This window comes from Sus scrofa, chromosome X (genome assembly GCF_054392235.1).
Source record: "Sus scrofa isolate SSC_HxYL_T2T_F1_AM1 chromosome X, Sscrofa_HxYL_maternal_Yorkshire_Landrace_v2.0, whole genome shotgun sequence".
NCBI classification, from domain to species: Eukaryota; Metazoa; Chordata; class Mammalia; order Artiodactyla; family Suidae; genus Sus; species Sus scrofa.
In genome coordinates, this window is record NC_139401.1 from 3,973,817 (window position 1) to 3,999,619 (window position 25,803).

Genomic DNA, 25,803 nt, shown 5'->3' on the forward strand with positions numbered 1-25,803 from the left:
CCCAGTTCCATTGCGACACAGCAGGAACTCCCTCATTGCGATTTTGATTTGCATGTCAAAGAGGTACCTGCGCTGGGTTATGGCAGCACTCTTCACAGCAGACAAGATAGGAAACAGTCTCAGCGTCCATCCACAGATGAATGGATACAGAACACATGGTACAGGCCTGCAGTGGAATATTACTCAGCCAGCAAAAAGGAAGTCGATCCTGCCATTTTCAACAACATGGACGGCTTTTGAGGGCATTATGCTCCGTGAAAGAAGTCAGACAGAGAAAGACAAATCCTGTATGATCTCATTTATACGTGGCCTCTGAGAACGCCCAATGCACAGAAACAGAGTTAAAAGGTGGTTACGACGGGCTGGGGGCTGGGGGCATAGAAGGAATGTTGGTTAGATGGTTAGAGTTGGAACTAGCATGTAAATAGGGCCTGGAGATCCAAGCACAGCAGTGATTATAAACAAACTTCTGTATTATAACCGCCATCACACTTGCTATGAGATTTGTCCTTTTTTTTTTTTTTTGGCACACAGAAGCTCCCAGACCAGTGATCAGTAACCAGAGCCACTGCAGTGACGATGCTGGGTCCTTAACCTGCTGAGCCGCCAGGGAACTCTGAGACTCAATCTTCATGATCCCATCCCGAGAAAGAAATGCTCGTTCTGAGACTTGATGGAGATGTGAGCTACTGCAATACACAAATCCACCAAAACATCCTATGGAACAAATTACAAGCATGCTTTATGCTGAACATATGACAGTTTCAAAAGAGATGAGCTCTTTATGAGCAGCTTAGAGTTCCCGCTGTGTCTCAGTGGGTTAAGACCACAATACAGTCTCCGTGAGGATGCACATGGGACCCCTGGCCTCGCTCAGCGGATTAAGGGTCCAGCGTTGCCACAAGCCGCAGCGTAGGTCACGGATGCTGCTCAGATCTGGTGCGGCTGTGGATGGCGCCAGCGGCTGCGGCTCCAATTCGACCCCTAGCCTGGGAACTTCCGCGTGCCTCAGGCACAGACATAAAAATGAATAAGCAGCTCCATGGAGGAGAGGAATTCTAGGCACAGAGAATGAGAGCTGCAGAAAGCACTAAAGCAGGGGTTCAGGGCTTCTAGATGCCCGAGGTATGCACCCCAAACCCAGATTATGAAATAATGCCAGAAAAGCCTTGTACATCATCTAAGCTTCACGGTCCGAGATTTCGGAAGTAGGTACACGTGACCTGACCTCCACTTTGAAGCGAGGAAGACCTAGGCATGAAGAGCCCCACGTAATCCAAGCCAAGCTTTGGAGCCTCGGCTGAAGCATCAGGATTCCGACAGCGCTGAACTGATCCGAGAGACCACAACACCCAGCTGGCAAGCCAGTCGGATGCAAAGCACTCCACGGTTTGTCCTTCTCACTCTGGCCATCGTATGACTACCGTTTCGTAAAATAATAATGAAACAGTAAAATAACTTAAAAATACTTAAAAACAATGACCCTTGTCCTGCGTGGGGCGGGGTGCTCCGAAGACAGGAATTGTTTTGGTTTGTTTTTTCTCTTCAGGTTAAGACCTGTGCAGCCTCTGGTTGAGACCACAGGGGTACCCCTGTTTTTCCTGAACTCTCTGAGACAAGGTCACGGGGTCCTTGAGCGAGAACGCCAAACGAGACGGGCTTCCAGGCGTCCATGAACAGACAGCACAGTTTAAAAAAAAAAGAAGAAGAAAAAACAAATGAACAGAACCAGGAAAAAAAAAAAAAAAAAAAAAAAGGCACTCAATGAGAGCATCCAAAATGACAGAGGCGAGAAAAGAACTTCACTCCTCTGCAGCACACACTCCACAAATAACCTCCACTGGTCCTTCAAAACGCTCTTCCCACTTTCTCCCAAAACATGCATGGACACATGTACACACACACACACACACACACACACACACACACACTCGCAAACCAGAACATCACCTCCTAAGCATCTGCTCTAAGGAAATTCTGGCACTGTCACTCCCTGGAGATTCGGGGCCAGACCCTAAAGCTGCCATGCAGGCCCGTTTGCAGACAGGATCCCAAAGTTGGCATTCCCCCCGCAGGGGTGACCAGTGTGCTCGCCAGCGCTCCTGTGCGACCCTCTCCTGGATGCGATAGCCGGTACCCGGCTGTGACAAAGTGACAGCAGTGTCGTACGTCACAACGAGAAAGGCAGGCTGCTTTTCGCCACCTGCAACCGCAACTCGGAAAGCTGGTACCCGGCTAAGTGCGTGATGAGAACGAGCAAATATTTCAGTTAGGGAGGACCCGGGATAGAGCACGAGCTGCAACGTCACCCTCAGGCCTGAGAGGCGAGCTTGGGAAAGCACGGCCAGGGGGTCCCATCTGGCCCCCCCAGCCTCTTTTTGTAAATAAACAACTCTACTGGAACACAGCCACACTCCTTCAGTCACACGATGCTTAGGGATGCTTTTGCACATGTGCGTATCCTGTGGTAACAAAATTAGTAACCATCTGGCCCCTTGCAGAAGAAGCTACAAGAATACTGTATCATATATTTGTAAGTTATCTTAAGAGAGTAAAATTTAAAAGTTCTCAGCCCAAGAAAAACACTTTGTAACAAGGTTGGGAGATGGGTGGTACCGAGACTGTATGGGAGTGTTTTTTGCTATCTAGTCATCTAGCTATAACTAGCTACAACCTACCTACCTATCAGTCACTCATAACTATCATCTATCATTCGCCCATCATATGTATCAATCATTTATCAATCTACATATCAATCATTATCTATCCAATCGTCATGTTGTCAACCCGAAACAAACATCAAGTTTTTGTCAATTACATCTCACTAAAATATAAGAAACTGAAAAGAATAAGAAACACTGCCGACACCTCAACGAGATGTGAGCGGAAAAGATACCCGCTCCTCCCGCGACAGAAAAAGCAGACCCGACTCAGACTTTATCGTAAAAGATACAAAGTTTTATTAAACAAACCTAGAATCAATAGCATTATTCCATAAATTAGACAGCAGTAAAATTTTCCTAGAGTATATATACAAATCACAGTGATTTTCATTGTGCAAGGAATTGACAGGGTTAGAAACAGGCTTTTTGTTTTTCGGGTTTTTTTGTGTTTTTTTTTCCTTTTTCTTTTTGCCCATCCACAAAGGCTATTGACCTGGCGGGGTTCCCAGAGTGACCGGCCGCCGGGAACGACAGGCTGCAAGTGGAAAAACTTCACATCCCACGTGCAAAACCACACCTGTCACGACTCTGACTTCAATCACAGAGGCGTCCACCTCGGAAGACCCAACAGAAGATCAACAGAAAAGTCCCAAAACACCACCGTTTGGAGGCAACCAGGACAGAGCATCTCCTTTGGATGCGGAGGGACGGCGCCCTGGGAGGCAACGCCCCGGGGTCAGCAAAAGCCAGCCTGCTGTGTACACGGGATGCTTGGTGAAGGCATCCCCCTGCCCTCGACCTCCACCAAGACACACACACACACACACACACACACACACACACGCACACACACACACACACACCAAAAAATTATGAAGACAACTGTGTATGTGCTTTTCTCTCTGTTTTTGGTAGGTCAACAACATTCACTGGCATTGAACTCATTGCTCAGAAACCAGGCGTCAGGATCCAGTATCTAGGATGCGCCCAAGGGCTGCAAAATTGCACGGTGGGGACATGGACCTCTGGAAGAAAGGGCCATGCAGGCGTTCCATTTCAAATCTCCATGGGGAGCCACCAAGGGCTTCTAGGATGGAGTCAGTTTCCTGAAGGGCTGGAAGAAAAACAAAAAAAAAATCCCACCTTCCCTGTACCCAAAACCAGAGCAAAGATTTTGATGAGATTGTGGGCAGCCTGCATGCAGGGCCTCCTGAGCGGTTGCCCAGGAGTTTCCTGAACGGGATGGGGCTACGGCTCCTGGTGAAAGTGATTCCGGATGGAGAGGCATCCTGGGTGGTCCACAGAACCAGCACATGCCCGTCACAGCCCTCACGTGCTCAGCGCTCTGGGGGCCCCTGGGACCGGCCGCAGGTTAGTCCCGATGCCCAGACGGACCGAAGGAAACAAAACCACGGCAGCAGGCGCTGCCACACAGCAGATGGCGCATCTGCTCCAGGAGCAGGATGGGACAGGGGGCGGTGTCAAAGCAGCAGGAGGGTGTGACATGAACCCTCGGGATCTGGTCGCTGGGGGTTCCTTTGCACATTCTCACGTGTCCGCAGCAGACGTCACGCTTTTGCCACTGCTGGAGACCTATCTGCTCCTGCTGAGCAGGGGATTCTGAGGTGGGCAGCGAAGGAGCTGGACATCGGCCCGTGACCATGGTGCCACACCCGGCCGACCAGCTGTGGGTCTACCTCCTTGTGGCTGTAGAGATGCCATCCATCCCCTTAGCGAAAGGAGACCCACCTCGGGCCGCCTCTTGCCATCTCTGCTGTTTCCTGAAAGACGTTTCAAATCGCGTTCTCATCCAGGGCAACGCCGCCAACCTGTCAAACTGCCTAAGACAAGACAATCTGTCCTATTCTGGCTCGGAATGTTGTGGGGAGTGCCGGGCATTTTCTTCCAAACCTTTGCACCCTGATTATTTTTGAGCGGACGCGGGAACCGTTCAGAACCCGCCCACAGGGTGATTGGGTTTTGCTCGTTTGTCGTGAGCCCGCCGTGTGTTCACAGCACATCTCGATGCCATCATCCCTGCATTACATCAGACCATGAAAATTACAGCCCAGCCCCAGGCAGATAACGCTTGGGATGATGAAACTGGGAAGAACGGCTCTAAGGCGAGAGAATCCCAGCAGGGATTCTTGGAATTCCTTTGAATCTTCGATCTGTTTTGCATGGCGGACGGCCAATGACCATGCCTTTTTTTAACGACCAAGTCGCCAAGGCCTCCGAATTTCTGTTCTTCCCACCCGTCTGTGGACATGAAAGGCCGTGCATTTTCGGGCATCCTGGGGCTATTTTCACCTCCTAGAGTCCAGCCTGGCCAGGAAGAAGGAGGCCAAGAAATATGCACAGGGCTCGCCATGTGTATGTACAATTGGGTCTTGGGTTCAAGAAGGGCGTTTCATTTCTTTTTTATTGTCTTCAAGCGGAAGACTCCAAAATACAAAGAACGGTGTGTTTTTACAGTCCGAGGGCCCCAGACGTGCTTCTCCTCGGGACTCCGTGCTCGCTCCCTTTGCCGATCAAACCTTCTCACCTTCCGTTCAGAAACTGCAGCATAAACTGTTACCCCAACGCCACACCTGGGCTTGACCCAAAAGGCACAGATTGGAACACGGGTCTGTGGCAAGATTCACCCAAGTGCAGCCTTGGCAAACCATCTTTTCTTGAGCTGCTCACTCCATCCTGGACTCGCTCTCCGCGACGAGGGGATTGCTCTTTGCAGAAGGGCTCCTTGAGGCCAAGGCGCCTGACGGACGGCTGCCCGGGGCGGAAAGCAGTGACAGGTGTTGTTTCTGTCTATGTGGCCTCGGGGTGCACACAGCCCTGGCTTTCTGATTAGAGAGTGCCATCTGGCCGAGTCGGACAGGGGCCTGCCTTTCCCTTGAGACGTGTGCTCCTTTTCAAACACAAACATGTGTTTTCTGAGCAGCAGGGACCCAGAGCCCTAGATGCACCTGCAGGAGAGACAGGTGAACGAGCGCCTTCCTGGCCCGGCCAAGGAAAGACAAAATTGATGGCAAAGAAACTGCCACGTGACTCAACACCACCGGAGCCGAAGGGGCCGGGGGTCCCCTCACCTTGACTCATACCCCCCCAGGGAGACACAGCCCCCACCAGCTGCCCACGGAGCTCTCCTGACAGGAAGAAGAAGAATGCAGAAAGGGTTGCAGAGGTCTACTCGGCACAGCCGGGGCGTCGGGCAGGGAAGGTTCTGGAACTGGTGTGCAGAGCTCCACAGGGAAGGGCACAGTGGAGCCCCAGGGCCACAGAGACACACAACAGGCTCGAGCAACCCTGTCCTCCCAGGTGAGCTGCGGCCCCTCGAGGCGGCCCAGCCAAGTTCAGCATCAGGAAGCAGAAGCCCGAGCGGAGAGCAGGAAAGGAAAGACAGACACAGCAGGGACCCTGAGGTCCTTTCCCGCCCCCCCACCCCCCTGCCCCCAGGAAGATGCACATGGAACCCGCGACACCCGCCACACCACCCCTCTCCCCCGACGCCCAGCTTTGGTGAAGTCCAGACTCCACGAAGGACAGAGCCGAGGAAACCCTTCAGGATTCCAAGAGAACGCGAATTCTGCACGAGCCAGCCCCCCGGGTCTGTTCAGTCAGAGGGGAACCGAGGAACTCAGGCTGAAGGTCAGCACGGAGCCACGAGACGAAGCAGCAGTGAGCAAGGGTCCAGCGTGTCCAGCCTGGAGGCGTTTCCCCCAAACCAAGGGCAAGGGAGCACCTTGGCATGAACTGAGCTGGGGGATGGCGGCCCGTCTGCTCTGGGGGATGCCCTTTGGTCAAGGCATCCAGGCTGCCTTCTTAACTTGGAGCCAGTTCTCTCCAGCGTACGAAATCTTTTTCAGGGACAGAGAAGATGCTGGACTAACACTCCCGACCAATGGCTAGTCCTGCCCTCATGTTCCAGCTCACATATCCTTCCGGGGAAACCCTTCTGCGTTCAAGCCCGAAGGCTACTGGACAGAAAGCATTAAAAAGATGCTGCGTGGATATTATCTTCGTCACGGACAACCATCAAATGGACTTAAGATGAATGAAAAAAATGCCCATATCGTACTTTCGACATGTTGTCCCCAAGAGCATAGATGCTTGGAAAAAAAAAAAAAAAAGAAAGAAAAGAAAATCTGAAGCATAAACATCACAGGCTCAGGAAAAAGGACCACCAGACACATGGATGCCTGATTTCCATGCTCTAGGAACACCGTCCTTGTTTTAGACACACAGGCGCCCGCGCTCACACGCACACTCACGCACACACGCTTTCTGGTTCTATCGGAGCAGGTCCGCTCACACGTATAAAGTCCTGTCTATGGGGGGAAAAAAAAAAAATCAAGGTATCACAGTAGGAACCCAAAGCTAAAAGAAGACAAAATCTACAACGCATTTTTCAAATCGTCCTACTGTGCCGTCGATTTCCAGGTGCTTTAAATCGTGCCGCGTCCGGGAACGTGAACGGCTCTGCCATCTCTCTATCGGCATCCGGGGCGTCTCGCCGCGGGGGAATGTCCGTATCCGATGAACAAGATGCTCCGATCGCTGCGCCCTGGGCCAGCCACCTGGTTCCAGGCAGCCTCTGAGCCTCCTCCCTTTCTGGCACGAGGTAAGACAACGCACGCTGTTAGTTTTTAAAGACCCGGGGGAATGTCTGCAATCCGAGAACAAGAGCAACAACAACAACCCCAAAGGGAGTTCCCACTGTGGCACAAGGACACTGGGGGTGTCTCTGCAGCCCCAGGATGCAGGTTCGATCCCTGGTCCAGCACAGGGAGGGGGGTTCAAGGACCCAGCGCGGCTGAGGCTACAGCACAGGTCACAACGGTGGCTCAGATCTGACTCCCTGACTTGGGAACGGCCTATGCCACAGGGTGGCCAAAAAAAAAACAACAAAAAAGTAAATAGCACAAAAGAAATGAAATTATTATACACAGAAAGGACAAACAGAGAGAGCTCCCAGTGTAGAACAGGGAACGATATTCAATATCCAGTGATAAACCCTCTGGAAAGAACACGAAAAAAGACTGTAAACAGACAGACAGATATGCGTGACCAGGTCTTGCTGCTGTACGGCAGGAATCGGCACAACCTCGTAAATCAACGACACTTTACTAGGAGCTCCCGCTGTGGCTCACGAACCCCGACGAGCATCCATGAGGATGCGGCCTCACTACGTGGGTTCAGGATCCGCCATGAACCGTGCTGTAGGTCGCAGGTGTGGCTCAGATGCATCTCGCATGGCTGTGGTGTAGGCCAGCAACTGCAGCTCCGATCTGACCCCTGGCCCGGGAACTTCCATAGGCCGCAAGTGTGGACCTGAAAAGCAAAAACCAAACAACAAAATCTATGCATTGCTTTTAAAAAACTCTTTTAAAAAAGAGGGTGTATGGACCTATATTGGAATCTCTCTGCCCCGCGGCAGAAATTAACACACCATTGGAAACGGACAATATTTTAATTCAAAAAAAAATTTACATAATAAGAGCACAAAAGAAACCAAACTTTTCCCTGAAATGCCTATTGCCAAGACCACAAGCTTGAATTCTCAGGAGAGAAGATGCCGACAAGAGAAACTGAACAGGGTCTTAAAAGTGGGTTTTGTTTCTGTTTTTTTCTTTTTAGGGCCACACCTGTAGCTTATCGAAGTTCCCTGGCTAGGGGTCGAATCAGAGCAGCAGCTGCCGGCCTACACCACAGCCACACCAGATCTGAGCCCCGTTTGCAAACTGCACTGTAGCTCATGGCAATGCAGGATCCTTAACCCCCTGAGCAAGGCCAGGGATTGAACCTGAATCCTCACAGACACTCTGTCAGGTTGTTACCCCGCTGAGGGGACTCCTAAAAATCATCTCTTTGAAACCTTAAATTAAGCTTAGCCAATGAGGTAATGCTAAGATGCTTACTTTTGAATAAAAAGGGAGCCAACGGCTGTGCTGAAAATGTTTGGTTAAGGACTGGGGTCTGTTCCAGGAGTTCCCATTGTGGCTCAGCAGGTTAAGAACCCGACTAGTATCCATGAGGATGCAGGTTCGATCCCTGGCCTCGCTCAGTGGGTTAAAGATCTGGCATCGTGTGAGCTGTGACACAGGTCACAGAGGCGGCTCAGATCCCACAACTGCTGTGGCTGTGCTGCAGGTGGGTAGCTGCAGCTCTGATTTGACCCCTGGCCTGGAAACTTCCATTTGCCGCAGGTGCAGCCCTAAAGAGCCAAAAAATAGAAATTCAAAAATAAAAAAGCCTCCAGCGTTCCCATCGCGGCTCAGCAGTAGCAAACCTGATTAGTATCCATGAGGACGCAGGTCTGATCGCTGGCCCTGGTCAGGCCACTAAGGATGTTGCGTTTCTGTGGCTGTGCGGTAGGTCGCAGGTGCAGCTCGGACCCGGCGCTGCTGTGGCCGTGGCGTAGGCCGGCGGATGCCGCTCCAATTCGAACCCTAGCCTGGGAACTTCCATATGCTGCAAGTGAGGCCCTAAAAAAGGGGGAAAAAAGATTTTGGTTTGGAAGTCAGGGATTCCAGAACGGGAGCCACCAGAGCTCGCTCCTCAAATGTGCAGGCACAGACCCACCTCCCAGGGGTCCCCTGAGGATGCAGAGACAGGTGTAAGGAGTGAGATGCTGGTGGTGACGCTGGGGATCCAGCCACGCCCCCCGCATGCACGGGCTGCTCCTCGGAGGAGCTGGGCTGGCCCTGCTCCATCGCCCCATGGCTGAGAGAAGCCCCACTCAGTCAATGCGGGGTCCCCACTCGGCCACTACAAGGTCCCCTTCCCAAGAGCTCCTGTCCACCTCGCCGGCCTTAACCACAGTCAACACGTACCTTCCAGAGGTGGGCTCCCGTCCTCAGAAATTCTTGAAGGCTTCCAGGTCTTTCTGTGCCGCTGGAGGGGCTGTGTTCCAGTCGTTTTCAGGATACGCTTCAAAGTTGGAGGTGTCGCCCTCACCGCAGACTTTAGGCACGATGGGGGGCTTCGGGGTCACCAAGACACAAGGCCACCGTTAGAGGGGACAGTGCACACCAGGTTACACATAAGCAAGCCTGTCTCCTTCTTCCCAATTGGCAGATACCATATTTTTCAGCCTTGCCGCGACCCTCCAGCCATCAAGCCTCCCGGCGTCATTTTTCCAAAGGCCTGGGCGCGCCTCGTCTCTCCAGGTCACATTTTGATCCTGCTCGCCGTTATTTCCAGCGGTTTCAGGATGATTTTATCTGTTATGTTGATCAGTGACCTGTGCTCCCTGACACTACCATTAAAATGATCTAACTGCATTTTTTGGGTTTGGTTTGGTTTCTTTTGACACACCTGCAGCAGGTGGAAGTTTTCAAGTTCAAGGATCAAACCCGAGCCATAGCAGTACCCAGAGCCACAGCAGAGACCATGCCAGATCCTTAACTCACAGAGCCCCCAGGGAACGCCTTTTTTGTCTGTGTGTGTGTGTGTGTGTGTGTGTGTGTACACGTATACACATATCTATGTGTGTATGTGCTTTTTAGGGCTGCGGCTGATGTATACGTATAAGTTCCCAGGCTAAGAATCGAATCAGAGCTACAGATGCTGGTCTACACCACAGCCACAGCAACACCAGATCCGTAACCCACTGGGCGGGGCCAGGGCTCGAACTCGCATCCTCACAGATACCAGTAGGGTTCTTCATCCACTCCGCCACAACGCACACCCCCATCCTGGATTTTCAGTTTGGACGTTGTTGCTTCAGATATAAGGTGCCTGCATGCTCAGCACACTCACGGGTGGTTCAAATCACTTGCAGACACCCCGGGAAGCCCCAGAGAATGTGTGAGACTGGCTCTAGCGGGTGGTCTGAAACCGAACCCTCCGCATGTCTGAGGTCTACCCATGTATCCACGTCTACAACGAGGGAAACAATCGGGGAAACAGCAGAGCCGTTTTTTCCCTTGCTTATGAACAGGAAGCGCCTGGAGTGAAGATACTGCGAATGGGGTGCCCACCCTCAGGCCGCTGAGGGCTTGGGAGGCCGTGGGAAGAATTAGGGGAGAAGAGAAGGGACCTGCGGCCCAGCACTTGCTTCCTCAGTTCTAAAGAAGCACCCCGGCTGCTTGGTCCATGCAGACCCCCAGGCCTGCCCGGTCTGGGCAACGCTGATGTGGCTGGTTCTCTGACCACACGCTGGACAATTCCAGAAAGACAGAATAGAGCCCCCCCACTCAGGTTTTCATAGCTCCGATGCCAAGCCTCAATCCTACGTGGAGAAAAGGAAGCTGCTGGAATTGAGAAGAGGGGTCAGCAAAATTTTCCTACAAAAGGCCAGGGGGTAAAATACTGCTTTTCAGGCCATACAGCTTCTGTTGTGCCTATTCACTGCTGCAGGGGGAGAGCAGTCATCAACCATCAGTAAATAAATGGATGTGGCCATGTCTCGATAAAACTTTATTTATAAAAACAAGCAAGGGGCCAGATGTGGCCCAAGGGTTGCAGTTTGCTGATTCTTGCAGCCGATTCTGATTCTGTAATGCACATAGATACCAACCTTTTTTTCCCCTCCTCTCTCTTTTTTTGGCCATGCTCTTGGCATGCATGAGTTCCCAGGCCAGGGACAGAACCCGAGCCACAACAGTGACAATGCCAGGTCCTTAACCCACTGAGCCACCAGGGAACTCCCGGCCAGTTTTCTCTAATCCTATAAAACTGCCATGCTTTGTCAAGAACCTTCAATGCATGTGGCCAGTACCACTTCCCTCCCTGCCCTGCAGGATGGCTCCTGTCCCTGGATGCTTCACGACAAGACTCTGGGGGGCCCAGTGATGTGAGAATCCTGTCCATCAAAATGTAAACGGCACTGAATGGTCAGCGTCTCAGAAACCCCGGGGAAGCGCAGGGCCGAGATGCCACGTTCCCAAGGTGACCCGGCAATAACCACGCCAGGAAGCCTGATCCGTGGGATTCCCACCTGACACGCCCAGCAGACAACTCCCATCACCAAACGGGGCCAGTCCACGGATGAACGCACCTTAGGCGGGGTCCCCAAGAGAGACCAGGAGGCGCGCGTCCTAGCTGTGTTCCCCCCCTGTGACAAAAGCAAAGCCGAAGCCCCATCGAAGCCGCAGAGCACGGCACGAGCCAGGGGACTTAGGAGAGTCTCTGGCTAAGGTGCCCCGTGAACAGGGAACCTGGCTTAGGGACGACGTGGGGTGGCGGGTTGGACGGAACCAACCCTCTTCTGCATCCCAAGGAGGCAGGGCACGCGGCGGAACCCGCCTCTTGCTCCCAGGGCCCAGGGAGAAAGGAGACGCACGCACGCGGGTTGTACCTTCAGCTTCCGCTCCGGCACAGTCTGCCAGTCCACCGTCCGGAACCACCGGTGCCGCTTGACGTCCTCGGCCCCGTTCTTCAACAGAAGCACGTGACACCGTCAGTGACGAGAACACCCACAGGACAGGAGAGAAAAGCCGCCCAAGAAAGTCTACAGGATATGCCACCCAGAGCGCAGCAAACGCGCAAGAGCGGGCAACACGGGGCGTCTGTGGCCCTGGAGAGGAGGCTATGCGGGAAAACCGTGCACGAACGCATGCGGGTTTTGCTTGCTTTCCTTCGTCACAGCAAGAAATGCAGCCATGACGTCCACGGGCACAGCTCTCTGGACCACAGAGACCAACGTTTAACGACGGTTCAGCCGCTGGACAGAAAATCAGACGGACTTACGGGTAAGGTCTGAGTCTGTCACCTGCTTTCGTCCTGACAATTTTCTTCTGATAAAATTATGCTCATTTTGGGGAGTTCCCGTCGTGGCTCAGGGGTTAACAAATCCGACTAGGAACCATGAGGTTGCGGGTTCGATCTCCGTCCTTGCTCAGGGGGTGAAGGATCCGGCGTTGCCATGAGCTGAGGTGTAGGTCATAGACACGGCTTGGATCCCACATTGCTGTGGCTGTGGTGTAGGCTGGCAGCTACAGCTCTGATTCGACCCCTAGCCTGGGAACATCCATATGCCGTGGGAACGGCTCTAGAAAAGACAAAAAGACCAAAAAAAAAAAAATTATGCTCATTTTATAAACATATAAATGGAGGTTCATGAAGTGATGTCACCTGCTCAGTATGGCCTGGCAAGCAAGTCATGTGACTACAGCTCAAACCCAGGATGTTCAGCTTTCAGAGACGGTAACAACTACCCCACACTGCCTCCCAATTAACCCGGTGTGTGAAGGTCTATCGAGTTCATCTCCAGCTGGGGCACCGACAGCCGGCGGGCAGACTCCCCCCTGCCCGACAGGTCCTGAAGAAGTCCTGACCCTAACCCCCGCCAGACGTGTGAATGTGACTTTGTTTGGAAAACAGGGTTTCTGTAGATGTAAACAAGATGCAGTCATTGGAAGTGGACTCTTAATCCACCAGCAAGTGTCCTCCTAAGAGACAGAAGAGGAGACACTGACACAGAGAAAAAGCCATGGGAAGGGTCTGAGAGGAGGTCCTCCTGGATGAGGGGGGCCCTCCCTCCAAGGACAGTGTCCTCCTAAGAGACACAAGAGGAGACACAGACACAGAGGAGAAGCCACAGGAAGACAGAGGCAGAGATGGGAGGGAGGCGGCCACCAGCCCAGGGCCGCCTAGAGCCCCCAGAAGCTGCAAGAGGCAGGAAAGACCTTCCCCTGGAGCCTCTGCAGGGAGCGCGGCCCTGGGACCCCTTGACCTCAGACGTCTGGGACGGGGGAAGGCGGGTTTCTGTGGTTTTTAGCCTCCACTTTGTGCTCCTTTGTCACAGCTGCCCCAGGAGATGAACACACCACATAAACAGTGGGCCCTGAGAGATGTGTGGGGTTCAAGTCTCACATGCAGGTCTACTTGGTCCCTTAAGACGGCCACCGAAGGGTCAAGGCACTGGTGCACATCTTAAGTTTACCCAAGGACATTCAGAGCTGGAAACAGCTGAGAAGATGTTGCTGGATTGTCTCAAATTCAGTGGAGCCAAAACTGAATCTAGGACATCACACCATTTACACAGCTGAATCCCTGACCTGTAGTTCCCTCCAGATGGTAAGATGGAGAAAAATCACACACGAAGTTCATCTTCTAAAATTCTGATTAATTCACATACAAACCTGCACCTGCATATTCACAGCAGCACAATTCACAATAGCCCAAAAGGTGGAAACAATCCATGGATGGATGGATGGATGGTGAATGGACGGATGATGGATAGATGGATGGATGGATGGATGGATAATGGATGGATGGATGATGGATAGATGGATGGATGATGGATGGATGGATGGTGGATGGATGGATGATGGGGAGATGGATGGAAGGATGGATGGATGATGGATGGATGGATGATGGATAGATGGATGGATGATGGATGGATGGATGGATGGATGATGGATGGATGATGGATGGATGGATGGATGGATGATGGGGAGATGGATGGAAGGATGGATGGATGGATGGATGGATGATGGATGGATGATGGGGAGATGGATGGAAGGATGGATGGATGGATGATGGATGGATGGATGGATGGATGATGGATGGATGGATAGATGGATGGATGATGGATGGATGGTGGATGGATGGATAGATGGATGGATGATGGATGGATGGATGATGGATGGATGGATGATGGGGAGATGGATGGAAGGATGGATGGATGATGGATGGATGGATGATGGATAGATGGATGGATGATGGATGGATGGATGGATGGATGATGGATGGATGATGGATGGATGGATGGATGGATGATGGGGAGATGGATGGAAGGATGGATGGATGGATGGATGGATGATGGATGGATGATGGGGAGATGGATGGAAGGATGGATGGATGGATGATGGATGGATGGATGGATGGATGATGGATGGATGGATAGATGGATGGATGATGGATGGATGGTGGATGGATGGATAGATGGATGGATGATGGATGGATGGTGGATGGATGGATAGATGGATGGATGGATGGTGGATGGTGGATGGATGGATGGATGGATGATGGATGGATGGTGAATGGATGATGGATGGATGGATGGATGATGGGGAGATGGATGGAAGGATGGATGGCTAGATGGATGGATGATGGATGGATGGTGGATGGATGGAAGGATGGATAGATGGATGATGGATGGATGGATGGATGGATGGATGGATGATGGATGGATGATGGATGGATGGATGATGGATGGATGATGGATGGATGGGTGGGTGGATGGATGGATGATGGATGGATGATGGGGAGATGGATGGATGGATGGATGGATGGATGATGGATGGATGGATGGATGATGGATGGATGGATGGATGGATGATGGATGGATGATGGATGGATGGATGGATGGATGATGGGGAGATGGATGGAAGGATGGATGGATGGATGGATGGATGATGGATGGATGATGGGGAGATGGATGGAAGGATGGATGGATGGATGATGGATGGATGGATGGATGGATGATGGATGGATGGATAGATGGATGGATGATGGATGGATGGTGGATGGATGGATAGATGGATGGATGATGGATGGATGGTGGATGGATGGATAGATGGATGGATGGATGGTGGATGGATGGATGGATGGATGATGGATGGATGGTGAATGGATGATGGATGGATGGATGGATGATGGGGAGATGGATGGAAGGATGGATGGATAGATGGATGGATGATGGATGGATGGAAGGATGGATAGATGGATGATGGATGGATGGATGGATGGATGGATGGATGGATGGATGGATGATGGATGGATGGATGATGGATGGATGATGGATGGATGGGTGGGTGGATGGATGGATGATGGATGGATGATGGGGAGATGGATGGATGGATGGATGGATGGATGATGGATGGATGGATGATAGATGGATGATGGGGAGATGGATGGAGGGATGGATGGATGGATGATGGATGGATGGGTGGATGATGGATGGATGATGGATGGATGGACAGGTAGATGAATGGAAGGATGGATAATGGATGGATAAAGAGCATGGGGTCCATGCACACCATGGCCTATGACCCAGCCAAGAAAAGGAGTGAAGCTCTGACACAGGCTGCCATGTGGACGAACCTTGAATCCACGATGCTCAGGGGGAGAAGCCAAAGAGAACGTGTTTTACATGATTCCATGTTTTATGGAAGCAAAGAATAGGATCACTGATAGAACGCAGGCTACTTTCTCTGGCCTAGTGCCAGAAGAGCAAGAAGGACAAGGAGGTGACAGTTACAAAATGCGTGTTTCTTTGGAAGAGAATGAACGTGTTCTTCAAACGAACCATGGCTGAGAGCCGCACAGTTCGGCAAATCCATTACCAGCCATCGAACTGTCCACATTAAATGGGTCATTTGGATGGTGTGGGAATTCTACCTCAGTAAGACTCTTTCAAAACACAAAAGTAAATTAAAGAAGGATGAGTCCCCTATCGATCACTGTTGAGTCGCTGGCTCCTCGGCCCCAGGCTCCTTCTGTGGAAATGTGGATTTGAAACGTGGCCGATGATCGACGACAAAGGTTCTGCCTTTGCTGTCACGTCTGAACTCAGACGATGGGCCCTCATCACGAGCACAGCGTAGGACACACAGACACACTCACCTTCATGTTCCCCAGCCGCCTGGTTCTGTCGACGACAAGCAGCTTCCTAATGAGGTCTCTGTTTGGGGGGGAGACAGATACACAGACGCGTTGAGATGGACCCACACAAACACGGCAGCGAGAGAGTCCACAGGGCGCCCGGGACACTGGCTCGTGGGTTCAGACTTCCCAATGGCTGGACGTGTTCGAGCACGTCCCTTCTGCGATAATTGATGTGACTTGGAGCAGCCAGCACCCAGGGACCCAGCTAAGGGTGAGAGGGTGATGACATCACGGCGGAGAAGCACAGCCTTGGAACAGGAACAGGAGGAAACAGGCCCGCCCTGGGGGCCGGGAGGCTCGTTTCAAACACACCCATCGGGCCACCCAGCTCGATGATAAAACATAAGACATGTGCTTTCACCCAAAGCGACGGTGATGGTTTGCCCTGGGGGGTCTAGTGAGTTCTGGGATCCTTGCGTGGCCGTGCTCGCCTTCCCCTAAGCGTGTCATAACCCAGATGGGAAAAGGCGCTGGAAAGGCACAGACAGCCGTCCACATATCACGGGTTCATCTTGCTCTACACCTGAAACTAACACAACCTTCTGAGTCCACAGTACACCAGTAAAATGTATCTATTTTTTTTTTAAAAATGAGCATTCATGGAGAACAGACGTGTGGCTGTCGAGGGCAGGGGGAGTGGGATGGATGGGGAAGGTGGGGTTGGTAGATGCAAACTAGGACATTTAGGATGGATGAGCTGTGAGGTCCTGCTGCCCCGCACCGGGAATTTCTATTCGGTTTCCTGTGTTACCCCATCACGAGCAAGACTATGTTTGTGGATCACCGAGTCCCTTTGCTGTACACCTGAAACTGAGACAACACTGGACATCAACTCTACCTCAAGAAAATAAATTCAAACATTAAAAAAAAAAAAAAATACATGCAGCATCGCATGCACAGACAGAGAGAACTAACTCAGGGTTACCAACGGGGAAAGGTGGGAGACAGGATACATCAGGAATTACGGGAGATTCAGAGAGACACACCACTATCTATAAACTAAACAAGGACTCACTGTCCAGCACAGGGACCTCGACTGCATATGGACAAGAACAAATCTGTGTATAACTGAGTCACTGAGCTGTACAGCTGAGACTCGCCTACAGCGTGAATCAACTATACTTCAGTAAAACAAAATAGATTTTTTTTTTTTTTTTGGTCTTCTTAGGGCTGCATCTACAGCATATGGAAGTTCCCAGGCTAGAGATCCAATTGGAGCTGCAGCAGCCAGCCTACACCACCGCCACAGCAACACGGGATCCAAGCCAACTCTGCGACCTATACCACGGCTCATGGCAACGCTTCATCCTTAAGCCACTGCGAGAGGCCAGGGATTGAACCCGCATCCTCATGGATACAAGTCAGGTTCTCCAGGAACTCCAAAATGAAATGGATTTTAAAAATGATGCTACACTATAAGTAAAATTTACTATTTTAGCCATTAAAAAATAGATATTAACACGAGCAAATACATAACCTAGGATCTGTAGGTGCCCTCTTGACTTGGGGAAGTGGCTCCCGGAAAAATTTAAGCCCTTCTTCGGAAGAGAAAGTGGATTCAATCTGACCACCTGCTGTGTTGCCTACAACAAGGAGGTGCATATGGACAAGAAAATTAATTGGATCCAATCATTGGTAAATCGCTAACACATCTACAATTCAATTTTATTTATTTATTTTTTCTTTCTGAGGAGTTCCCATTGTGGCACAGTGGAAACAAACCCAACTAGGATTCATACGGATGCAGGTTCGATCCCTGGCCTCGCTCCATGGGTTGGGGATCCAGTGTTGCCGTGAGCTGTGGTATAGGTCACAGATGTGGCTCGGATCTTGCGTTGCTGTGGCTGTGGGGTAGGCCAGCAGCTGTAGCTCCGATTGGATCCCTAGCCTGGGAAACTCCATATGCTGTGGGTGCGGCCCTAAGGGGAAAGAAAGAAAAAAAAAAAAAGAACAAAAATAAATAAATAAATGAATAATGCTTAAGGAGTTCCCCTGTGGCTTAATGGTTAAGGACCAGTGTTGTCACTGCTGAGGCTCGGGTTTGATCCCTGGCCCAGGAACTTCCACATTCTGCAGACTTGGCCAAATAATAATAATTACCAGCCAACAATGATGGGATCAGGGGCCTGGGAGAAAAAGCCAGTGGTCTTCGTTTCCTTCTAGAGCAACAGACTTTTTAAAAAATATTTTTTTATTTTTATTTTTAAAAATATTTTCTGTTACAGTTGCTGTCCCGTGTTGTGTCCTTTCCTGCTATACAGCAGAGTGACCCAGGCATACATATATATATATATATAGATTCCCTTTCTCACACTCTCGTCCATCCTGGTCCATCCCAAGAGACTGGACAGAGTTCCCTGTGCGGGACAGCAGGACCTCACGGCTGATCCATTCTCAACGTCCCAGTTGGCATCTACGGACCTCTAACTCCGCGTCCAGCCCACGCCCTCCCCCTCCCCCTCAACAACCACCAGTCTGTTCTTTGCGAATAGACATTTTGAAAAAGAAAGAAATCAATTTTACGGGTGTAGCCCTGACATAGAACGTTGCGTTCGTTTCAGGTCTGCAGCAAAATGCGTCAGTGACTCATGGACGTCCGTCTGCTCCTTTCCAGACCCTTTTCCCATCTAGGTTCTTCCACGCTATCGGGGAGAGTTCCTGTGAGGCTGTACTCCCCTCGTCAGCTGACTGTCCGACCACTCATGGGACAGACGGTCCCTTCGGGATGGCACATGTCTCCCTGGAGCCTCCACGTTTTGCCAAAATCTTTCCAAACCCGCCTGGAGGAGGCATCACAACGCCAGCTCCAGTCTACGGCGGGTCAACACACTGACCGCAACAAAACAAAACCTGGATGCAGCCAGGGGGCCCAGGAGCTGAACAAGTGGTTTTCTGAATGCAATTTCCACGGGTGTGTTAAAAAAAATGTAGCCATGGAGTTCGCATTGTGGCTCAACAGGTTAAGAAGCCAACATAGCATCCATGAGGATATGGGTTCGATCCCTGGCCTCCCTCACAGGGTTAAGGATCCAATGTTGCCACAAGCTGCAGCCTAGGTCACAGGTGCACCTGGGATCCTGCACTGCTGTGGCTGTGGTGTAGACCTGCAGCTGCAGTTCTGATGCGACTCCTAGCCTGGGAACGTCTTTATGCTACAGGGGCAGCCGATTTAAAAAAAAAAAAAAAATGTAGCCAGAAAAAGAGAGCACAGTTGAGTTTTCAACCCAACACAATTAGGTCCCTCTGACGATCAGTGGATTGTGATCATCTGAGGGTCTCCATCAGTCCACCTGAGATTTAAAAAAAAAAAAAAAAAAACACACTTATTTACCTGGGAGATAAAGTAAGACAACTAGAACGTAGGGCTCATTTTATCGGCTAAAAGTTGGCCCCACTGAGCCAGGTCGTTTTGCTTTTCGTTTTCATTTTATGGCCACACCAGCAGCACATGGACGTTCCCAGACCAAGGACTGAATCTGAGCTGCCGCTGCAGCAATGCTGGATCCTTTCATCCACCACGCCCGGGCTGGGGATCGAACCCGTGGCTCCGCAGTGCCCTGAGCTGCTGCAGTCGGCTGCTTCATCCACTGTAGCACAGCAAGAACTCCGAAAGCATGCCGATGTTTTAAAAAATGAAGGTGTTTTCCCCCGCATGGCCACACAAACGCCTCCCCAACTAAGACTGAAGCACCGTGGACGTTCGGGAAGCAAGAAGGTCGGAACTCAACGTTTTCAGGGGTGACCATCATTTCGGCCCGAGAGGAAAGACCAACGCTCCTCCAGCCATCCACACTGGGGGTGCCAACCTCAACCCTCGCCGGGAAAGGAGAGGGGAGCCGTTGTGTCCAAAAAAATCAAACGGCTGTCTCATTAAATATGATAACACATGCTCTTATTTGCTGGCTATACATCCCATTTACCTCCTGAGGTAGAACGCAGGGCCGAGAGCCATGCAGAGGTGACGTCCCACGCCCGCAGAGTCCGTGATGGCATAAAACGACAGTGCCGAGAAGCTGCAGCCCAGCCCAGGATGGTACCCGGCCCGGCAGGTGCCTTGCCTGGGCTTCCCCGAGCCGCTTTCCAAAGAAACATGCGGAACGAGGCCAAGGGTTTACTTACTTGACACTGAAATCCAAATGTCTGGGGAAATCGATCTTGCCCGCAAGAATTTTTTGATAAATGCCAAACGCGTTGTCGTCAAAAAACGGAGGGAACCTATGAGAAGCACAAACAGCTATTTTTAGTGGCAAGGGCACAAAATCCCGCGTCGTCACGAAGGTTCTGGCGGCTGGAGGCGGGCGAGCAGCATGTGCTGCACGGGAGGCGTTGCCTTGGGCCCCGGGGTCCTGGCTCGCTGGGGACCGGCGGCAAGGGCTTGATTCCAAGAGGCGGAACGTCAGGCACGGTCGCCCCACGAGGAGGATGAGCCCGCCAAGAAAAAGCAATGACCATGAGACCACGGGACCAAGGGGGTGGTCACTTGGGGGCCACAGGAAACGTCCCCCCTCCCCCCCGCCAGCAGAACATGAGTGGACATCTTTGCAGGCTTCCTGCTTTAAGGACTGCGTGTCAACCAATAGATGCTCCCTAAATATACACACAGGCTAACAGGAAGAGGCTGGCTTACTCTGGCCCATATTTTATGGCTCAAGAAGTCTCTAACGTTAAAGAAGGCAACATCTGAATCTCCACAGGAAGTCAATGCACCTATTTATGTCCTACATGTGGTGGCTGGTGCCTAGCTTGCAGCTTTGGGCCCAAAGACCTAGCCTAGAGGCTGGGCAAAGGACGGCCCTTAGCCTGTTTGTGTCAATAAAGTTTTATTGGCACACGGCCACGCCATCCACTTATGTAGCATCTGCAGCGTGGTTACCACGGCGAAGGCTGTAGTTCAGGTATGGAAACCTAGAGACCTGTCTTTTTCATTTTTGTCTTTTTAGGGCCACGCCTGCGGCAGATGAAAGTTCCCAGGTGAAGGGTTGAATCAATGCTGCAGCCGCAAGTCTACACCACAGCCACAGCAACACTGGATCCAAACCACATCTGTGATCTATGCTGCATCTGCATCAAAGCTGGATCCTTAAGCCACTGAGGAAGGCCAGAGATCGAACCCGCATCCTCAGAGCCACTACGTCAGGTTCTTAACCTGCTGAGCCGCAATGCAAACTTCCCAACCCAACAGAACTATCTCTTTTAATATCTGCGGGGAAGGGGAAAAAAAGTGACATAAGCTAAAGAAGAAATATACTTAAACTGCAAAGACCAATGCAAGAAGCTCTAGAAGTTAACCACTAAATACACACTAAATATGCGTCCCTGGATACAAAGGTATACTTTCCTCATCGTGCCCGAGACAGAGAGACCTTCGACTCAAAATCACAACCTCCATCAGTTTCTTCAGAACCAGACCTGCTACCTCAGTGGAATAAGCAATGGGAACACCCTACGGAGTTTTCCAATGACACTCAGATGGACGAGGGGCAACCTCGGTGACCAAATCGAATGCCTGGGAAGTTCCCCGATGGCCCAGAGGTTAAGGGTCTGGAGTTGTCACCGCCGTGGCTTGGGTTTGCTCCCTGTCCCAGGAAGGTCTGCAGGCTGCAGGCGTGGATGGTGACAATGAGAGTGATGATGATGCCAAATCAATTCCTGAGGGTTTTTTAAGGGAAAGGGAGACGAGCCAGTGGAATGGTGGGAATTCCACAAAGCTGGAGCCATGTTCTCGCCTCAACTACCTTGAATGGACCTTATCTGGAAACAGACTCAATGCAGGTGTGAGGAAGTGAGGGGTCTGAGAGGGGGGTCCTCCTGGATGCGGGGGGGCCCTCCCTCCAAGGACAGTATCCTCCTAAGAGACACAAGAGGAGACCCAGACACAGAGGAGAAACCACAGGAAGATGGAGGCAGAGACGGGAGGGAGGCAGCCACCAGCCCAGGGCCGCCTGGAGCCCCCAGAAGCTGGAAGAGGCAGGAAGGACCCTCCCCTGGAGCCTCTGGAGGGAGCGCGGCCCTGGGACCCCTTGACCTCAGACACCTGTTCTCCAGGATGGGGGAGGGTGGGTGCCCGTCGTTTTAAGGCCCTCCACTTGGGGTCCTGTTACTGCCACCCCAGGAAACCAATACACAAGTATACTCCAGAGAAGAGAGAGCAGGAAGAGAGAGAGAGAAAAAAAAAAGGCAGAAGAAGAGCACCACGAGGCCTAAAAATCGAAAGGACTTGAGCGCGTGCAGGGAGACGAGGCTGGCCCCCTGGACAAACGGAAGCCTCTCGGGACAGGCAGGAGCAGCTGTGCCCGCGCGGCGTCAAGCAGCCTTTTTCCCTAAAGGATCCCTCGGTTCCCGGGCTGCCCGCGGGGGCCCGAGCACAGACACAGGACCGGTGAGAGCATCGGCGAGGTCACGGAAGCCCTGGGTAGGAGGGCGGAAGAGCCAGCTGTCCTCCTGCCCTGGCTGCGGCCCCGTCCGGGCACAGGCAGTGGGAGGATTTCATCGGCGGGCACGAACCCGCATTCAGCAGTGGGGCGGGGAGAAGAGCGTGTCGTTTGGCTGTCCCCCTATTTAGGCGCAAGAGGACACGCCGTGCTGCTGGCGGGCTGGCGTGACGGAACCCCGTGGCGGGAAAGGCGTGTCAGCGGCGGGTTAAGGAGCGGGGAGAGGGGGGAAAACACGCATCGGTGAGCACGAAGCGGTCCTGCCTGAAGGAAGGAGCCCAGAGAAGGCGCTTCTGAGACCCCGGGGTGTGCAAAGGGCTCCCGGAAACGCTTATATCTCTGTCTCCCACCCAACAGAATCCTTCCGCCTCCGCCGACCGGCCAGGAGCGTCCGCTCCACAGAAGCAGGTGCCACGGGAACCCTGCGACACTCACGGGGAGCTGGACTCAAAGGAAAGACAAGCTATCTGTGTATCTACACGAAGGCACGTTCGAGGATTTCATCCTGGAGCTCCCGCTGTGGCTCAGCAGGTTAACAACCTCACACCGTGACCATGAGGATGTGGGTTTGATCCCTGGCCCCGCTCAGTGCGTTAAGGATCCGGTGTTGCGCAAGCTGTGGCACAGGTCACAGATGTGACTTGGATCCCACACTGCTGTAGCTGGGGTGTAGACCTGCAGCTGCAGCTCCAGTTCGATCCCAAGCCTGGGAGCTTCCCTATGCCACAGGGTGGCTGTAAAAAGAAAAAAAGAAAAAAACAAAGATCTTTAAAAAAAAAAAAAAAAAAAAAAGAATTTCATCCTAAAACTTCATGCCAGCTTTGCCCTTGGCTCCATCATCTACCCATGATTTTTTTTTTTTTTTTCTTTTGGGCCGCATCCATGGCAAATGGAAGTTCCCAGGCCAGGGATGAAATTCTTAACCTGCTGTGCCACCCTGGGAAGTCCTCCATGATCTACTCTCATATACACCTCAGACCTACCTAAATCGTCCAGTAAAAACTGGACTGTCCCCAAACAGGTGCCAAAGTGCTTGTGTCCTTGCGTTATGAGGTTCTAAACTATCAGCCAGTCCTATCAGGGGATGGACCTGGGAAGGCAGGTACGCTGGAAGTGGGTTCTAGGGAAGGCAGAAAGAGGTTTGGGGGAGGGAGACGAGAAGGAAGGGAGAAGCTGCTCCAATTTCACTCCGTGTTGAGGTTTCCCTCCAACAGCCCCATCCTCGGACACGCCTATAAAACCAACACTCTGGGATCCTCGGAAAAAGCGACCAGAACAAAGTGGTGGTTGGGGCAGAAAGTACTGCGACCAAGAGTCCCGGGGGCACCGCACCTCGGGTGTGGCAGCCGAGATGCTCAAAGTAGGGGGGTCTCACGGAAGCCTGGGGTCCCTGGAGGCCTTTTGGGGAGCTTAGTGATGCCATTCTTCCGACGATGCATCTGAAAGCAGATGCATTTTCTTCCTCGAAATGTTTTCTTCCTCAACTCAAACAACAAATCATGCCAGACAGAGCCTGAAAGAAGAGAACTAGGTGGCCCTTGATGAAGCTGGACGTGAAAGCGATTAAAGACAACGTGAAACAAGACTGCTCTTCTAGAAGCGTTTCAATTTCAGGAAATACTTACTTTTTTTCATTAAAAACTTGGTTTATGTTCCAATTTCAGGAAATACTTACTTTTTTTCATTAAAAACTTGGTTTACGTTCCCCATTTGTAAGTTTACTATTTGTGGTAAGGTGATATATATTTTCATTTTGATTTTCACATGCAGTAATAAACACTGACAGATAGAACCCTCGTCGACGAAAGGAATCTGACGTCCGTACGAACACGGAGGAGTGTTTGTAACTGTTAGCATGGTAATAACTTTCAGAATAGATGGCTGCTGAAAAATGTAAGGGTCCTGTGGCCAAAATGTTTGAGAACGTCCTGCCCTGTAGCTAATATTCCACCTGGATGTGGCTCTGAATGCAGACAAATGCTCCATCTTCCCTAAAAGGAGGGTTCAATTCCCCCACACAGGTGGAGGTCCCAGGCTGAGCTGCGGGACCCCGGGGCAAGCCCAGGAGTCATTTTGTTCTGGAATGGGCCATGCATTTTCAACCCAACCTACGCATTTCTCATTCAACGAAAATACAGCCCAGTTGTGATAGGCTTTCCTACCTCATCCCAGGTCGAACCCACTAAACGGCTGCTCTTGTTCTCATGAAAGAGTTAAACGACCCACTGAAGCAATGAACAAACAGATAAGACCGGCTAGCCTGTGTAGCTTGACAAGACAGTTGCAAAAACAGAAAATGGAAATCGAAGGACTAGGTTGGAAAGCGGGAGACACTGAAGAAAGAGCCATCTTCCACGTCCCTTATGGTAACGCCCTCCCACCAGCCACCAAAAGTTTCTGGGTTCAAAGGGGCAAGAAGAGCAGCTGTGAGCCCAGCCAGTGATCCTGTGGGCAATCAAAGCATGTAACCTGATGGTTTCACATCCAGTAAGTGCTAGAGACAGAACAGAAAGGGATGCTGGGCAGAGAGAAAGAGAGAGAGAGAGAGAGAGAGTGTTTGTGTGTGTGTGTGTGTGTGTGTGTGTGTGTGCGTGTGTGCATGCACGGATGCGCACAGGGGGACAGCAGGGGGAATGGGGGGGGCAGGCTCTTAGGACAAGGTACAGGTGACTCTGAACTGTGAGCAACAGACGAGAAGGGACCAGCCTAGGATGCTGTCAGGAGACGGGCAGGCAGAGGGACCCCAGCAGCGAGGGGCACATCAAAGGGTCAGCAGGAAGGACCACGATTCCAGGAGAGGAGCCAGGTCACTGTCTATGTGGGCAGATCTTGTACCGACCACTTGAGAGCCTCGAATAAGAAGCAGCTCTGAGTCTTTCCACTCAAGGGCTGCTGGAGCGGGGGGGGGGACATGGGCTGGATGGTGCCCGTTCCGGACCCCTCCAGCAGCTGCCAGGGAAAGGTGGCCCCAGCAGGAGCAGGTGCAGCTGGAGGAGACGTGAGGACCCTCGGGGCTGGTCCAGGCGAGGGCGGAGGCTGGCCAGACTTGAGAGTCAGACAGGCGTGCAGTGTGGGCAGACTGATGGCTCTGC

At 51.8% G+C, this 25,803-nt stretch overlaps 1 protein-coding gene across 9 annotated transcripts in view; it reads right to left on the reverse strand.

Moving 5' to 3' along the window:
- Window positions 1-2,936: 2,936 nt before the first annotated feature.
- The window catches only part of LOC106504268 (protein kinase cAMP-dependent X-linked catalytic subunit), a 96,817-nt gene continuing 73,950 nt past the window's right edge, over window positions 2,937-25,803 (reverse strand). For 6 of the 9 annotated variants that reach the window (XM_021079692.2, XM_085007074.1, XM_085007072.1 and 3 more), the window contains 5 exons: window positions 20,400-20,495; window positions 16,239-16,296; window positions 11,965-12,042; window positions 9,497-9,645; window positions 2,937-7,274 (listed from right to left, as the gene is read on the reverse strand). In XM_021079692.2, the coding sequence (XP_020935351.1) occupies window positions 9,520-9,645; window positions 11,965-12,042; window positions 16,239-16,296; window positions 20,400-20,495 (358 nt within the window). In that variant the 3' untranslated portion in view covers window positions 2,937-7,274; window positions 9,497-9,519. The remainder of the gene's footprint in view (window positions 7,275-9,496; window positions 9,646-11,964; window positions 12,043-16,238; window positions 16,297-20,399; window positions 20,496-25,803) is intronic. The other 3 variants (XM_021079693.2, XM_085007076.1, XM_085007077.1) reach the window with 1 other exon arrangement.